General features: G+C 38.8%; 1 protein-coding gene across 4 annotated transcripts in view; it reads left to right on the top strand.

Annotated features, from left to right (window-relative positions):
• The window catches only part of lzts3b (leucine zipper, putative tumor suppressor family member 3b), a 34,448-nt gene that overhangs the window by 13,713 nt on the left and 2,090 nt on the right, over positions 1–18,645 (top strand). For all 4 annotated transcript variants that reach the window (XM_061899084.1, XM_061899092.1, XM_061899076.1 and 1 more), the window contains 6 exons: positions 783–1,262; positions 2,942–3,109; positions 6,806–6,934; positions 10,195–10,386; positions 11,773–12,003; positions 18,607–18,645. The exon at positions 18,607–18,645 is cut by the window's right edge and continues 2,090 nt beyond it. In XM_061899084.1, coding sequence (XP_061755068.1) covers positions 783–1,262; positions 2,942–3,109; positions 6,806–6,934; positions 10,195–10,386; positions 11,773–12,003; positions 18,607–18,645 — 1,239 coding nt within the window. The remainder of the gene's footprint in view (positions 1–782; positions 1,263–2,941; positions 3,110–6,805; positions 6,935–10,194; positions 10,387–11,772; positions 12,004–18,606) is intronic.

Genomic DNA, 18,645 nt, shown 5'->3' with positions numbered 1-18,645 from the left:
AACGAAGCAATGTCAGTAGAAAATGTGTCAGCACACGACTCCTCGCTGCGTGCCGCCATAGTTGTTTGAATCAAACAGTCGCTTCGGCGCTACGTCACGTCTATGAAATCCTGCCCGGCGATCCTGATTGGTACATTATTTTTTGCTGTCTTGAAGGAGTTTGCATTGCTTTCGAGCCCAGATCCTTGTGTGGAGCTCAGCGAACTACAAGGATCTGGCGAGAGTCAGGCTAGAAAGGCTCTACCTTCCCCAGAAATGCATTCATGGATAAAGTCATCTGTTTATGCTCTATATTTTTTAACTCTTTTGTTGCACAGTAAAATACTGCAATCAAAATTTACTGCAAAAATGATGATACTCTTCACATCAGTTTTTTCACAGTAAAATACTGTAAACATGTAATATCACAACAAATTACTCTAAATTCAAACCGATTCGTCTGATTTTACCATTTTGCATACTCTTGTATAGTAAATGACGGTCTGATGTTGAACTGAAAAATTAACAATCAAATTGCAATTGTAAAGTTAAAGCATAAAGTTGTAATTTTAGTTAGTTACATTAACTATAAAACTACAACTATGTTACAACAGCATTTAGTTGTAACTTAATTGTAATTATCCGTAAAATCCCAGCTCTGCAGTTAGAGTGAATGACTTTAAAGGTATTTAATACAATTATTAGCTAGTATTTTGCCGTGAATTTCCGATGACAATTTTTACAGTGTGATGTTTATGTTGTACGTCATATCTCCATTTTTCTCTCCCTACTCCGTTTCCCAGGCCATGCAGAGAGATTCCGGCCTGGTTCGTCCCTCTGCCTTCAAACCGGTGGTTCCAAAGAGTTTCCACTCGATGCAGAACCTGGTGGGCCAGGCAGGTGGGGCTGGCAGTGAGAGCAAAGGCGAGGGGAGGGGAGAGGGCTTCTGTGAGGGAAGAGGTGGCGGCAGGAGAGGAGGCAGGGACGGTGGAGGAGGGGGAGAGTCAGGAGATGTCCCGGAGGCCCTGCTCCTGGACCAGGAAAGCCCGATGAGGGTCAGCAGGGGTGAGGGAGCGGGAAATGGGAATGAAGTGGTTCAGGGAGGGATGTCTGACTCAGGCAGGAACTCTCTGACTAGCCTTCCCACCTACACGGTGTCGGGGTCTAATTGTGGACCTCCAGCTGTACTGGGGCCTCTGAGTGCTTCAACAAGCCACATCAACAGGTTGGGAATGGCTGGGGCGGCTGCGGGCTTGGACAAGCTGGACAAGCCTGGCTACCAGGTAGTCAATATATAAATTATATATAAAAATGGATGAATGTATATATATATGTATATATATATATATATATATATATATATATATATATATATATATATATATATATATATATATATATATATATATATATATATACATATATATGTGTGTGTGTGTACACCGTATCTTTCGGAGTATAAGTCGCTCCGGAGTATAAGTCGCACCTGCCGAAAATGCATATAAAGAATGAAAATAACACATATAAGTCGCACTGGAGTATAAGTCGTAATTTTGGGGTAAATGTATTTGATGTGCAGCCTTTTGAGACACTAGTGATTTAGGGCTATATAAGTAAACATTGATTGATTGATTGATTGATAAAACCCAACACTAAGAATAGACATTTGAAAGGCAATTTAAAATAGATAAAGAATTGTGAAAAACCGGCTGAATAAGTGTACGTTATATAACGCATAAATAACCAACTGAGATGGTGCCTGGTATGTTAACGTAACATACAAACCCCGTTTCCATTAATGGTGCCTTCACAGATGTGTAAGTTACCCATGCCTTGGGCACCAATACACCCCCATACCATCACAGATGCTGGCTTTTCAAATTTGCACCAAGAACAGTCCTGATGGTTCTTTTCCTCTTTGGTCCGGAGGACACGACGTTCATCGTTTCCAAAAAACTATTTGAAATGTGGACTCGTCAGACCACGGAACACTTTTCCACTTTGCATCAGTCCATCTTAACTGAGCCGGTGGCGTTTCTGGGTGTCGTTGATAAATGGCTTTGGCTTTGCATAGTAGAGCTTTAACTTGCACTTACAGATGTAGCGACAAGCTGTAGTTACTGACAGTGGTTTTCTGAAGGGTTCCTGAACCCATGTGGTGATATCCTTTACACACTGATGTCGCTTTTTGATGCAGTACTGCCTGAGGGAACGAAAGTCCCTTATATCATCGCTTATGTTCAGTGATTTCTCCAGATTCTCTGAACCTTTTGATGGTATTACAGACCGTAGATGGTGATATTCCTAAATTCCTTGCAATAGACCGTTGAAAAATGTTGTTCTTAAACTGTTTGACTATTTGCTCACGCATTTGTTCGCAAAGTGGTGACCTTCGCCCCGTCCTTGTTTGTGAATTACTTAGCATTTCATGGAAGCTGCTTTTATACCCAATCATGGCACCCACCTGTTCCCAATTAGCCTGCACACCTGTGGGATGTTCCAAATAAGTGTTTGATGAGCATTCCTCAACTTCATCAGTATTTATTGCAACCTTTCCCAACTTCTTTGTCACGTGTGGCTAGCACCAAATTCTAAAGTGAATGATTATTTGCAAAATTTGCAAATCATTGTATTCCGTTTATATTTACATCTAACACAATTTCCCAACTCATATGGAAACGGGGTTTGTATAACATATAGAACATGCTATACGTTTACCAAACAATCTGTCATTCCTAATTGCTGAATCCCATGAAATCCTATACGTCTAGTCTCTTACGTGAATGAGCTAAATAATATTATTTGATATTTTACGGTAATGTGTTAATAATTTCACACATAAGTCGCTCCAGAGTATAAGTCGCACTATGAAAAAAAATGCGACCTATAGTCCGAAAAATACGGTATATAAAACTTAATCTCTAAAATGCCTGCTCTGATGAATTTTGTCACTTTCCCACAGAACGGCCTTTGTGCCTCGGACAGCGGTCGATCCTCGTCAGGAAAGAGCTCCTCATCCTATCAGAGGCTGAGTCACATGAGTGACGCACCGGGACCTCTACGTCCCTCCCCTTCATCTGATGACATCATCCAGGATCTGGAGGATCGCTTGTGGGAGAAGGAGCAAGAGGTCAGACGCTTTAAATTTATGCAAGTTTTATAGCAATAGCAAGATAGAATTTTTGTTTCAATTACAAAACACAAAACCAGTCAGGAACGTTTGTACCTCGGTGAACGACAAAGATTGAAGCAATTTTTCCCATTAGAAATAATGTTAATCCAATAAATTTTCTCCAGACACCCACAATTATTCACAAAAAACTAGGGCTGTCAATGTTTACGCGTTAACGCATGTGATTAACAAAAAAATATATCGCTCTACCATTAATTAATCAAATTGTATGCTTTGACCAGTGCAGGAAAGCATGGCGCATTGTGCAGGCAGTGATCACGTCACACGCCAGTTAGAGCGATGCTCTGCGCCCACTTTTGTTTCAAAATAAACATTGGTGGAATTTTAGATAAAACTGAGGTAATTAGTTAATACTGCAGCGACAAACTTTCTTATCATCAGCATACATCAAGTTTAAAACAGCATCTAGGATGGCACCACTCGCATGAATGCAACTTAAATAAGGTTGTGAAGTGAAGTGAATTATATTTATATAGCGCCTTTTTATAGTGACTCAAAGCGCATAACATAGTGAAATCCAACATCTACATTTAAACCAGTGTGGGTGGCACTGGGAGCAGGTGGGTAAAGTGTCTTGCCCAAGGACACAACAGCAGTGACTCGAATGGCAGAAGCGGGGATCGAACCTGGAACCCTCAAGTTGATGGCACGGCCACTCTACCAACCGAGCTATACCACCCCCACAAATCATCCCAAATTTAGACACAAAAGTACGCATTCCGTATTGAGTTGTCAAGGGATTCACTTTGTCCAGTATTTTTATTAAATATGTGGCCAAAAGAGCTGATTAGTTCTGTTTTTATGTTCCCGGTTTGATGCACCCTTTAAAAGAAAAGGGTAAATTGGTAAGTTGTCACACGTCAGTTATGACACGGGAGTTTCGCCACAGTCACCAACACGGATCGAGCAGGCATCTTGTCAGTGCAGCAGATAACTAAAGTAAGTGTAGAAAAGTTAGAATTAAAGTGTTCTAGTTGCAATGAGCTCAATGTTTATGTGAGCATGTTTGTTTCGTCACTGAGTTGTTGGTTTGTGGTCCAGCACACGTTGTTATTTAATTCATACCCTTTGGTAGGAGAAAAGAGGTATGTGGGCTTCAACTATTAGTGGTGTGTCATTTATTCCACTTTAATGAGGTGTGTGTGTGTGTGTGTGTGTGTGTGTATGTGTGTGTGTGTGTGTGTGTGTGTGTGTGTGTGCGTGCGCTGTTGAACGACAGTGTCTTCTTGTTCGCTGTGATAGAGGTGCATTGGTTATCCAGGAATATACATGGAGGAAAGTCCCGTCTCATCACAATTAAATCTTGATGTGGTACAAAGTCCACTTTGTCAATCACTTCAGTAGGAGCAAAATTACTGCCAGCGGGACACAAAATGAATAAGTTAGCATTCATGCACAGAGACATGGTTCACACGCAGAGACATATTTGAAGGGATCGAAAAGTTCGCAATTAGGGTTTTGTAAAACCAGGTTCCACTGTTCCATCATATATGATGAGGGATAAAAGGCGTATGAGAGCAACACTGCCATTGTACTTTTATTTCTTCAATTTAATAGTGTTTCTCACCTTCTTTATTAAATTGTGGTACTTGTGACTTTGGCCCCATTGTGGCTTATTTGGTAGCTGTCCTCTTTGGTGAAATTGTTTGTTAATAGCCGAGTTGTATTAAAAGGGGTCTGTATGAAAATTATGTATGTTTAGGAACAAAAAATACAAATGAGCAAGCCCTCTGGAAGCAAGTACCGTATTTTTCGGACTATAAGGCCCATTTAAAATCCTTTAAATTTTCTCAAATATCGACTGTGCGCCTTATAACCGGGTGAGCCTAATGTACGGAATAATTCTTGTTGTGCTTACCGACTTTGAAGATATTTTATTTAGGACATGGTGTGATGATAAGTGTGACCATTAGATGGTAGTCACACATAAGAGATACGTGTAGACTGCAATATGACGTCAGTAAACAACACCAAAACTTTAAATGATCCATTGAAAATAAAGAACACTACACACGGCACTCAAATCTGTCAAAATGTTTTAGTACGATTTTGAAAACGCACCGCTTGATGGATTGTTGGCCCGTTACAGGTACCGTAGTTAGAGATACAAGTATTACCACGGTTAGGGTATGTATAAGGACCGTGAAATGGCACCCAATAGCAGAAACATTATCTGGCGTTTTGTTTCACAATATCATGCAAAATGTGTATTTGAGATCTGCATGAGTCCTGAAAATTTGCGCACGTCCGCCACTCTAGTCCGTGTCGATGCCGTAGTCGATTAGCTTCTTCTTTTTCACTATCTTCTTGTTATGGGGCATTCACCCTCTGCTGTTGACATTTCTAATATAAAGTATGTCAGAACGAGGATTACTTTACAACTTGCTGCGAGGATTGTTTTCCCGGGATGCAAACAAACTTGACTGGACATGGCGTGCAGGTAAAAACATGATTTCATCTTAACTCAAAAGCTACAAAAGGGTACAAACAAAAGGCACTCACAGTGGAGGCACCAAACTTGGCACAGGAAACAAAAACGTAGACACATAGCCTGAACTATGGTCAAAAACAAAAACACCTACGGTGACGTGAGCAGAGCAGCATGAACTATGAACAAGAATAAACAGAGCATGACAATGTCAAGAGTACTAACAATGTAAATGTCGCCAGGTTTAAATAGTTTCTTCCTGATTAGTGACAGGTGCGTGAGTCCAAATGAGTCAGGTGAAACCAATGTGTCGTCATGGAGACAAAACAAACCAGGAAGCGCAAACAGGAACTTAAAGAGTCCAAAAACCAACAGAACGTAACCAAACAAAAAATGACCACAGAACATGACAAAGTAGCGTAAAGTTCTAACGTATATCTCGCTAGGGAAGCACTAAAAACTACCAGTGTAGTGGATTTACATAAATCCCCCATGGAACTTTTGTTATTAGAGAGTTCCGGTCGGACAGTTTTTTACAGGACACATTTGTGTTGTTTCACTAGTGAGCCATGAATGAGAAGATGCTGCTCCATTGTTGATTTAAGTAAGTCTTAATGTCATTAAAACTGTTAACTGCATCTTTTGACACTTCTTCCACTCCCGTCCTTGCACGCTACACCGCTACAGCAAAGATGATGGGGAGAAGACGGTGTCGAAGTTATGTACACCATTAGGAAATGTTTTAAATATGGAAAAAATGACCCCTTTAATGCGCCTTATATTCCGGTACACCTTTTGTATAAAAAAAGACCTGACTAGACCCGCTCTTTAGCAGTGCGCCTTATAACCTCCAAAGTTTCACATTGTATCCCATTGGGTTGAGTTATTTCTTGCCCTGATGTGGGATCTGAGCCGAGGATATCCTTGTGGCTTGTGCAGACCTTTGAGAAACTTGTGATTAAGGGCTATACAAATACACTTTGATTGATGGATTGATTGATAATCCAGAAAATACGGTAAATGACGGCCATCTGCCTCGACCGATTACAATTAAATTATGCTTCTTGGGTTTGTCTTTTCATCACTGACAGCAAATCACTGACCACAGTTATGTACATTTAAATGTAACTTGAAAAAATTGTTGAAGAAATAGCTAATCTGTATGCTGTTTGGTTTTAAGTCCCTGTGTTCCTTGCCCACTATAGGTGCAACACATGCGGCGCAACTTGGACCAAAGCGAAGCCGCCATCATTCAGGTGTTCGAGGAGAAGCAGCGCGTATGGGAGCGACAGATGGACGAGCTGAGACAGAACTATGCCTCGCGCCTGCAGCAGGTAACCTCACCGCTACACTCTGAACACTGACCAATGTCTTTAAAAAAATGTTGTCTTAAATCTACTCCGAATAAAAATGTAGGAATTAAAGAAGCATGCTGGTGTAAATACAACTCTGTATATTGCAGGATGTGCGCAGACCAGGGCTCGAATTTAACCACCTCGTCTTTTGTCGCAACACCCAAGAAATTGACCAACATTTGCAGCAAGACATGACTGCCCTTGACTTGTTACTTGTTAATATAGTATAAACGGAGTAATGGTAAATTGCGATAAAATTCCCAACAGTTAGTAATAACTTCTAGTTTTTTAATTACAGAAACTAAAGTCATTCATTAATAATGCATTTTAGGCAACAGGAAGTCAGGCGCACTAGCGTCTTGATAATCATGGAGGACCAACGACACGGACTTTGCTGGGAAGATTTCCCCTAGAAGTAGACAGAGCCAAGCGCTCGGTTTAACGTCATTTTCCCTCGCTTACCGCCGTGCGTTTAAGAGCGCACTGCTGTGTTTAGCTGGAGACAGGCGTGGACAATATTGGAGACTGACGCACTTGTCCCCACATTAAAAGTATACAGCAAAGGAGAAATGTATTTGATATTTTGCAGCAGGCGATTTGTCGTGAACATTGTCACAACTTGTTTATAAGGTCTTTAGTTTGTTTACTGGGATATTCATTTCTCCTTTATTTAACTTCAAACCATATCAGTGTTCAAATAACATCAATACTAGCTAAAATGTTTTGTCATCTCATCAAACTGAATGAAGGCTGTGAAGATTGTGTATTCGATGTGAGAGGTGTCACTCCGTTTTTTTTGTTGTTGGCCAAACTGTTGTACTGAAACACTCGGGAGGCGGAGAAAAATACAGCTTGTTGTTTAGACTTCATCTTCATGTAAGAGACAAGCGGTAGAAAATGGATGAATGGATAGCCAAACTGCTTTGTTTTATTTTGATATCAAAAAGTAAACGCCATGGTTTTTTTACATTACTTGTGTTTTTTTCATGTTACAAAAGGTATTAGCGTATTTTTCGGATTATAAGTCGTTCCGGAGTATACGTCGCACCGGCCGAAAATGCATAATAAGGAAGCAAAAAAACATATATACGTCGCACTGGCATTTAGGTCACATTTTTGGGGGAAATTTATTGATAAAATCCAACACCAAGAATAAACATTTGAAAGGCAATTTAAAACAAATAAAGAATAGTGAACAGGCTGAATAAGTGTACATTATATGACATCTAAATAACCAACTGAGAATGTGCCTGGTATGTTAACGTAACATATTATGGTTAGAGTCATTCCAATAACTATAACATAGAACATGCTATACGTTTACCAAACAATCTGTCACTCCTAATCGATAAATCCGATGAAATCTTCTTCCTCGATGTCGCTTCTAAACAACTCTGCCAACTCCAAAGGTATGCGCCGCTTCCTCTTGTCGTTTTCTGCTGTATATTTCACTACGTCCAGTTTGTAATCTGCAGTACATGATTTCCTTTCGGGGCCATTTTTGTTCAGCCCTTCTCAGTTTTCATAAGTTACCGCCAACGTTGAAATTATTCATTTTAATAGCAATGGCAGTAGCATATAGCATATAGCAGTTAGCATTCCATGGCCCACAATGCACTTCTGCCGTGACCTTCCCCCGCTGAATTCTTATTGGTTGACGTGTGTGTGACGATTGCTGATGTTTTCTTCGTCTCTTCCGCGAATGAGATAAATAATATTATTTGATATTTTACGGTAATGTGTTAATAATTTCACTCATAAATCGCTCCAGAGAAGATGTTGCACCCCCATCCAAACTATGAAAAAAACTGCAACTTATAGTCCGAAAAATACGGTACTTCAAAAATCATTCTTGTGACATCATTTTTTTAATGTTGTGTATAGTTAACTCCTATTTGATATATTTCTGGTCAAACGCTTGATGGATCTGTCCTGATATATCATGTACATCTACATCTACAGTACATTTAAATGTACATAACTTTAAAAAAAAATGTTAAAGAAATAAATAAATAAAAACTCCCTCTATCAAAATGTAAAAATAGACATAAAAGGCATCATGTAATGACAAAAAGCTGACAAGTTGATATTTATAAAGAATAAAACAATCTAATTTTTGTCTTTAGATGTATAGATAAAGTTTATCTACAGCCGTTTTATTAGACATTACAAATGACATGAGGCTATTATGTTCACACACAACACTGCTTTACCTATCCATCCATCCATACATTTCCTACCGCTTATTCCCTTTGGGGTCGCGAGGGGCGCTGGTGCCTATCTCAGCTACAATCGGGCGGAAGGCGGTGTACACCCTGGACAAGCCGCCACCTCATCGCAGGGCCTGCTTTACCTAACAATCAGTAATCATGATTTCAATATTGATAACAATAATATTAATTATTACTTTGGCCATAACTGGCAGCCCTAGATCTCACACATGAACACTAATTTTATCTATATGGACAAAAAGTGCTGCTTTGTCTTATGGCCATCAGGTGCCATCTTTCCGAATTATATATATATATATATATATATATATATATATATATATATATATATATATATATATATGTATATATATATATATATATATATATATATCCTGCCTCGAAAGAAAATAATGTTTGCCCTGGCTTCCTTCTAACTTGCCTTGGTGCCCTAAAATATGAGCGGATATAATATGAGGGATTCAAGTTGCTCCAGTGTCACAAAACGCGAAAGTCCCAATCGTTTGGTCTGCACATTTTACCGGCGATGCTAAGCCAGACATGGCCGTATAGCGTCAATAGCTACTCGCTCAATAGCTTCAGTTTCTTCTTCAATTTCGTTTTCGCTATCTGCCTCCATACTCCAACCATCCGTTTCAATACATGCGTAATCTGTTGAATCGCTTAAGCCGCTGAAATCCGAGTCTGAATCCGAGCTAATGTCGCTATATCTTGCTGTGCTATGCACCTGGATAGCATGTATATCACTGGATGACGTCACAGGAAAATGGACGGTGGCTTCACAGATAGCGAAAATCAGGCACTTTAAAGCCTTTTTTCGGGATATTCCACGATGGGTAAAATTTTGAAAAAAACTTCGAAAAATAAAATAAGCCACTGGGAACTGATTTTTATTGGTTTTACCCCTGCTGAAATTGTGATAATGTTCCCCTTTAAGGCAACACTTGCCTTGATCTTAAAAAGTTAAAATTTGAGGCTTGGCAGACTTTACCTTGTATTCATCCGCAGGTCACACGGCGTGCTCAGCGCTCCCAGACTGCCCTGCAGGCCCAGATAACTCGTTTATCTCAGGACAAGAGGAGGCTCCAGGAGGAGATGGCTGCCCTGCTTGCCCAGAGAGAGGAGCTGGAGAGAAAGTGTCTGGATTACAGAAAGGAGCAGGCTGACATATTGCCACGTCTAGAGGAGACCAAGTGGGAGGTGAGATATGAGATTAAAGTGATATATTGTAAGGACAAAAGTATGGAGACACAGCTCTTAATCCTCTTTTGGTCCACCCCAGGGGTGTCAAACGTAGGGTCCGCAGGCCGGATCAATGCCGCCAACAGGTTTTATCCGGCCCGCGGGATGAGTTTGCTAAGTATAAAAATGAGCCGGAATTTTTGAATGAAAGAAACCGCTGTTCTAACTGTGTCCACTAGATGTCGCAATAGCAATTCTTTGTATATTTGTAGATTATGCTACATGCGTAAAAAAAAAAAATAAACAACATGTTAGTGCACCAGTCGAGGAAAACGAGCAAACTACATAAATAACATCCTGTATTTAGATTTTGCTCTTATTTTTATCTTAATTGTTTGAAAATTAACACCAATGAGTCGACTGATGAACATAATCACATATTTTTTTCAGAAAGTATAAATTGATTGATTGATGTATTTTTTTTAAATTTCAAATATGCAAAAAAAAAAAAGAATAAATAAGAGCAAGGATGATCCAATACAGTGCTATGGCGTTAACAGCCATATATATATATTTTTTCTTACATTTTTGAAAACGAGTGAGAAGAAGTATACACTTATTTAATCCCACCTCTTTTCTTTAAATCATAAATTACTCTAATCTAGAATTACCTGTTCACTCTATGTACAAACTTAATGAACTTGTATGCACATAAATGATAAATATATACATATGCACACTACTTACATACATATAAAAATATTAATTATTACTTTGGCCATAACTAAAATGGCCAAATAATAAATAACAATATAAATGACAAATAACATGAGGCACGGCGTGGCGCAGTGGACCAAAGGGTCCCTGGTTCAAATCCCACCTAGTACCAACATCGTCACGTCCGTTGTGTCCTAAGCAAGACACTTCACCCTTGCTCCTGATGGGTGCTGGTTGGCGCCTTGCATGGCAGCTCCCTCCATCAGTGTGTGAATGTGTGTGTGAATGGGTAAATGTGGAAGTAGTGTCAAAGCGCTTTGAGTACCTTGAAGGTAGAAAAGCGCTATATAAGTACAACCCATTTATCATCTATTTATTTAACAACGTATAAAGATACAATACTATTTACTGTAACATGTAAGTGTAAAAAAAAAACAACAACAACATTATGATTTGTACATTTTTAGAATGTGCTTGCTTGTTCTATATTTAAACAAGGAAAACAATCTGAAGTTGTCTTTATATTAAAGTTATCGTTCTGTGATTTTACCAGTCCGGCCCACTCGGGAGTAGATTTTTCTCCATGTGGCCCCCGATCTAAAATGAGTTTGACACCAAATGGTCTACAGGTTTATGCACTTACATTCAGTACTAAAAATGCACCCTCTTTTGCTCTTTACGTGTTAGGTTTGTCAGAAGGCCGGCGAGATTTCACTGCTCAAGCAGCAGCTGCGGGAGAGCCAAGCAGAAGTGACCCAGCGGGCCGGAGAGATGGTGGCCCTGAGGGGCCAGCTGAAGGAGCTCAACGTCCAACTGAGGGAGCAGGAAGAAGCCATGCTGGGATTGAAGGAGTCTTACAGCACCAAGAGTCATGAGTTGGAGAAGTGCGAGGTCGAGCTGAGGAGGACCCTGTCAGAGGTGAGCTCACGTCCTGTAATATGATGGAAAATAAATTGATTTTGTGCACACATTGCAAGAATAATATTTCAAAGAATTTTCTGTTAAAGTATTGATTTAACAGTATGTTTCCTATTGTGGTTGTAGTTTAACTGCTGCACTCAGATGCACAAAATAAAAGGGTGTATAAGTTAAATCTCATTATTAGCCTGTCCTAATAGTGTACACGTTTTGCTCACAACGGCACAAAGCAACAAAAGGCAAAAACATTATGTTTAACTTTTTTTTTTTTTGTCCTGTCCAGCTTTTCAGGCAAATCATACTGTTGATGTAGATGCCCAAATTGGTTGTACAGATTTACTTTACAAAAGAGAAGGGTGGGATACTCCTCTTCATGCCTTATTTGTATTTGACATTATTTTATGTATTTTCCGTAGCAGGAGGGATAGAAAGAGAACAAAAGCAGAGGGGGAAATTGCGGGGACAAGAGGGGGACAAGACAAAGAGACATCGACAATGATTCTCGAGCACGGCCACCGCTGCTGCTTACTGCTCCCCTCACCTCCCAGGGGGTGATCATGGGGATGGGTCAAATGCAAAGGATCATTTCACCACACCTAGTGTGTGTGTGACTATCGTTGGGACTTTAACTTTAACAACAACAGAGCAGCATCAACAAATACGATATATGACATGTATTGTATACGACAGGGGTCACCAACATTTTTGAAACCAAGAGCTACTTCTTGGGTACAGATTAATGCGAAGGGCTACCAGTTTGATAAACACTTAAAAAAAATTGCCAGAAATAGCCAAATTTGCTCAATTTACCTTTAATAAATAAATCCATCCATCCATCCGCTTATTCCCTTTCGGGGTCGCTGGGGGCGCTGGCGCCTATCTCAGCTACAATCGGGCAGAAGGCGGGGTACACCCTGGACAAGTCGCCACCTCATCGCAGTAATAAATAAATCTATATATTTAAAAAAAATTGTATTTCTGTCCGTCATTCCGTCGTACAATTTTTTTCCTTTTACGGAAGGTTTTTTGTAGAGAATGAATGATGAAAAAACACTTACTTTAACGGTTTAAAAGAGGAGAAAACACGGGTAAAAAAATAAAATTACATTTTGAAACATAGTTTATCTTCAATTTTGACTCTTTAAAATTCAAAATCCAACCGAAAAAAATGAAGAGAAAAACTAGCTAATTCGAATCTTTCTGAAAAAGTTAAAAAAGGAATTTATGGAACATTATTAGTAATTTTTCTTTATTAAAATTAATTTTTGAATTTTGATGACATGTTTTAAATAGGTTAAAATCCAATCTGCACTTTGTTAGAATATATAACAAATTGGACCAAGCTATATTTCTAACAAAGACAAATCATTATTCTTCTAGATTTTCCAAAACAAAGATTTTAAAAGAAATTCACAAGACTTTGAAGTAAGATTTAAATTTGATTCTACAAATTTTCTAGATTTGCCAGAATTTTTTTTATTTTTATTTTAATCATAATAAGTTTTAAGAAATATTTCACAAATATTCTTCATCGAAAAAACAGAAGCTAAAATTAAGAATCAAATTAAAATGTATTTATTAATCTTTACAATAAAAAATAAAAAATACTTGAACATTGATTTAAATTGTCAGGAAAGAAGAGGAAGGAATTTAAAAGGTAAAAAGATATATGTCTTTAAAAATCCTAAAATCATTTTTGAGGTTGTATTTTTTCTCTAAATTTGTCTTTCTGAAAGTTATGAGAAGCAAAGTAAAAACAGTAAATGAATTTATTTAAACAAGTGAAGACCAAGTCTTTAAAATATTTTCTTGGATTTTCAAATTCTATTTGAGTTTTGTCTCTCTTAGAATTAAAAATGTTGAGCAAAGTGAGACCAGCTTGCGAGTAAATAAATACAATTTAAAAAATAGAGCCAGAGCTCACTGGAAAGTGCTGCTATTGGGGCTATTTTTAGAACAGGCCAGCGCGCGACTAATCTGGTCCTTACGGGCTACCTAGTGCCCGCGGGCACCGCGTTGGTGACCCCTGGTATACGATATATGTACAAATATGAATACATTATATGAATACATTATGTTGAACTTCTAATGACATTCATCTTGAATTTAGATTTTAGCATTATGAACTACAAAGGGACCGATAAAAAAAGAAAAGAACAAAATGCTTTCTATAATTTCCAATGAGTGCAACTGCTGGATCGAGAAGGTTTCCGGTAAATCCAAATAATTGAAATCCTAATCCGCCAAAATCCTGCCTGGTAAAGGGGTAAGAGAGCATGTCAAAGTGGGGCTTGAACAACATTTAGAAAATCTAAACAATATTATCTTTTGTGTTGGGTGAGCTAGTAAGAAGCTTACGTAGATAGGATGCACATATGTGCGCTACAGAGGGGCAGCCAAATTAAGAAAGAGTCTCTTAAAATGTTAAAGGGTCTGTTTGCAACATTTACACAGATGCCTAGAGGGTGACAACTTTCCAGTTTGTTTTACACATTATATCCCAGCCTCTTACGCCTTTTCGTTCGTAATGACTTAATTCAAACTTACGTAAAACATGATCTCCGACTTCAGTGATTACCTCTCAAAATGCCGTCATTGGTGTCACCACATGACCATTTCTGGAGAAATACTGTACAGGAACACATTTACGCCCTACTGGGAATTTAATTACATCAACAGTGTACAAAACAGGTTATTTTCTGGCGCGTTTGAAAATCATTTAAAACACCTCAGCAATTAAAACATATCTTATGTGGTACTGTCAAAATTAAAATAGCAAAAAAACGTATTAAATGGAATATGGAATATTTGAACTTACAATTTATAGAACCTATCCGACGCCGTGTAGGCCAGTGGTACCCAGCGTCGTCGGCTTATTTGAGTGGAAATGGCAACAATTTCCCCATTTTATCACCAGAACAGCTGAGCTAGCTTCCCGGGTTGGCCGACGTCGTCTCACAAGATGTAGTTTCTCTTTAAATATCCTTCTTGAAAACGGCCTTGCAAATATATATCTGCCTTCTAATCAACGTTTTGTTCTCCTTCTCTGCTATCCTGGTCTGGCTACGGTGCAACACGTCATGCTTCCTGCTAAATTGAGACTTGTGAATGGATACTTAACTTTGGGATGACAAGTGTGTATCCAATCACAGTCTCATTAACATCAGGCTCCTTGGAAGGGCTCCTGTCAACAACTTGTGATCTGATTGGCTATCGCAATTATCTATCAACTCTATAGTGTTCTCAAATTCATCGGCTAACGGTCCCAATGAATATCCAATCACAGGACGCGTAAATGTCACATTCAACCTCGAAGGCCGTACTGACAACAACTCATAATCTGATTGGCTATAGCCACTGTCTATCAACTGTATGTCCCCATTCACTGACAGTGCACGGACCCCCGAATTGTTGAATCTGAAGGCCCCTGGCAGATTTGGTACAGCAGGGCAACATAAGATAGCTGAATTCTGACTCGATACAAACTTAAATTAAAAACAACAGATCATGATTTCTGGTTATGTTAGGCCAGCAGAGACGGCCTTGTTAGCCCTGACGGCACACCACTGCATTTAATGTATATTCTACAAACCCCGTTTCCATATGAGTTGGGAAATCGTGTTAGATGTATATATAAACGGAATGCAATGATTTGCAAATCATTTTCAACCCATATTCAGTTGAATATGCTACAAAGACAACATATTAAATGTTCAAACTGATTAACATTTTTTTTTTTGCAAATAATCATTAACTTTAGAATTTGATGCCAGCAACATGTGGCAAAGAAGTTGGGAAAGGTGGCAATAAATACTGAAAGTTGAGGAATGCTCATCAAACACTTATATGGAACATCCCACAGGTGGGCAGACTAATCGCAAACAGGTGGGTGCCATGATTGGGTATAAAAGCAGCTTGCATGAAATGCTAAGTAATTCACAAACAAGGATGGGGCGAGGGTCACCACTTTGTAAGCAAATTGTCGAACAGTTTTAGAACAACATTTCTCAACGAGCTATTGCAAGGAATTTAGGGATTTCAACATCTACGGTCCGTAAAATCATCAAAAAGTTCAGAAAATCTGGAGAAATCACTGCACGTAAGCAATGATATTACGGACCTTTGATCCCTCAGGCGGTACTGCATCAAAAACAGACATCAGTGTGTAAAGGATATCACCACATGGGCTCAAGAACACTTCAGAAAACCACTGTCAGTAACTGCAATTGGTCGCTACATCTGTAAGTGCAAGTTAAAACTCTACTATGCAAAGCCAAACCCATTTATCAACAATATCCTGAAACGCCGCCGGCTTCGCTAGGCCCGAGCTCATCTAAGATGGACTGATGCAAATTGGAAAGGTGTTCTGTGTTCTGACGAGTCCACATTTCAAATTATGTTTGGAAACAGAGGATGTGGTGTCCTCCAGAACAAAGAGGAAAATAACCATTCAGATTTTTTATAGGCGCAAAGTTCAAAAGCCAGCATCTGTGATGGGATGGGGGTGTATTAGTGCCCAAGCCATGGGTAACCTACACATCTGTGAAGGCACCATTAATGTTGAAAGGTCCATACAGGTTTTGGAGCAACATATGTTGTCATCCAAGCAACGTTATCATGGACGCCCCTGCTTATTTCAGCAAGACAAGTGTTACAACAGTGTGGCTTCGTAGTGAAAGAGTGCGGGCATTTTCCTGGCCCGCCTGCTGTCCAGATCTGTCTCCCATCAAAAATGTGTGGCGCATTATGAAGCGTGAAATACGACAGCGGAGACCCCGGACTGTTGAACGACTGAAGCTCTACATAAAACAAGAATGGGAAATAATTTCACTTTCAAAGCTTCAACAATTAGTTTCCTCAGTTCCCAAACGTTTATTGAGTGTTGTTAAAAGAAAAGGTGATGTAACACAGTGGTGAACATGCCCTTTCCCAACTACTTTGCCACGTGTTGCAGCCATGAAATTCTAAGTTAATTATTATTTGCAAAAAAAAATAAAGTTTATGAGTTTGAACATCAAATATATTGTCTTTGTAGTGCATTCAATTGAATATGGGTTAAATGTGATTTGCAAATCATTGTATTCTGTTTATATTTACATATAACACAATTTCCCAACTCATATGGAAACAAGGTTTGTATCATAACAAGACGGGTGAGTGACAGCCGTAAACACCAAACATTTTTTTCGGGTCGTAAAAATGTTTTTTACATAAACTTTATAATTGTTAAAAATATTGACAAATTGTCAACAAAGATGTTCTGTTACACTACTAATGTTAACTAACATAAGCTAGCTGGTTATATTTTTTGCTTTCATAAATATTACTGTAAGTTAGTTGCAAACAACACCTTAAAGTGCATGCATTTGTCAGATGTTTTTTTTAACCATAGGAAAAACAAATACAAATGATGTCATGGCTGTCTTGAGTTTCCAATAATTTCTACAACTCTTACTTTTTTATGACAAGAGTCAATTGTCGTTTCATCTGACATCACATGGACAAAGATAACACCTTCTGGAGGAAAGTTCTGTGGTCAGATGAAACAAAAATTGAGCTGTTTGGCAACAATATCCAGTCTTAGCTGGATGGATGGATGGATGTTTGGAGGAGAAAAGGAGATGCCTGTAATCCTTGGAACATCATAACTACCGTCAAGCAGGGTGGTGGTAGTATTATGCTCAGGGTCTCTTTTGATGCCAATGGAACTGGTGCTTTACAGAGAGTAAACGGGACGATGAAAAAGGAAGTTTACCTCCAAATTCTTGAGGACAACCTAAAATTATCAGCCCAGAGATTGGGTCTTGGGCGCAATTGGACAATGACCCCAAACGCACGTCAAAAGTGGTAAAGAAATGGCTAAATCAGGCCTAGGATTAAGATTTTAGGATGACCTTCCCAAAGTCCTGACTTAAATGTGTGGACAATGCTGAAGAAACAAGTCAATTTCAGGAAAAAAAACACATTTTGCTGAACTGCACCAATTTTCTCAAGAGGAGTAGTCAAAAATTCAACAAGAAGCTTGTGGATGGCTACCAAAAGCGCCTCATTGCAGTGAAACTTTGCAAGGGGCATGTAACCAAATATTAACATTGCTGTATGTATACTTTTGACAGAGCAGATTTGCTCACATTTTTAATAGACCCAAAATAAATTAATAAAAGAACCAAACTTCATGAATGTTTTTTGTGACAAACAAGAATGTGCTCCAATCACAAAAACATAAGAGTTGTAGAAATCAATGGAAACTCGAGACAGCCATGACATTGTTCTTTACAAGTGTATGTAAACTTTTGACCACGATTTTATATGAATGTTGATAAAAGCCAGAGGGACACAGAAGCAATATAAACTTACATTGTTCATGTTTCAAACCCTTTCCAATAGAAAACAATGGAAATTGAATTAATCCATTCCAGGGTCAAGCTATCCACATTAAAACTAATGATAGTTTAACATAAAGAAAAAAATAATAAGCTACTATGCATTTGAATAAAACCCAGGTGCTGCTATGAGACGCCACACATCAACACTTGCACTTAAACATGCAATCTCACAGTGCAACGGTGCTGTTTTTGAGGATGTGGTCTTTTCCGTCAACAGGTGTCCATCCTGCGCGAGAAGCTGGGTGTTTTTGAGGCA

The sequence above is a fragment of the Nerophis ophidion genome, linkage group LG01 (genome assembly GCF_033978795.1).
Source record: "Nerophis ophidion isolate RoL-2023_Sa linkage group LG01, RoL_Noph_v1.0, whole genome shotgun sequence".
Lineage (NCBI taxonomy): Eukaryota > Metazoa > Chordata > Actinopteri > Syngnathiformes > Syngnathidae > Nerophis > Nerophis ophidion.
The sequence above is the reverse complement of the archived record's forward strand: the minus strand, read 5'-3'. Positions and strand labels throughout refer to the sequence as shown.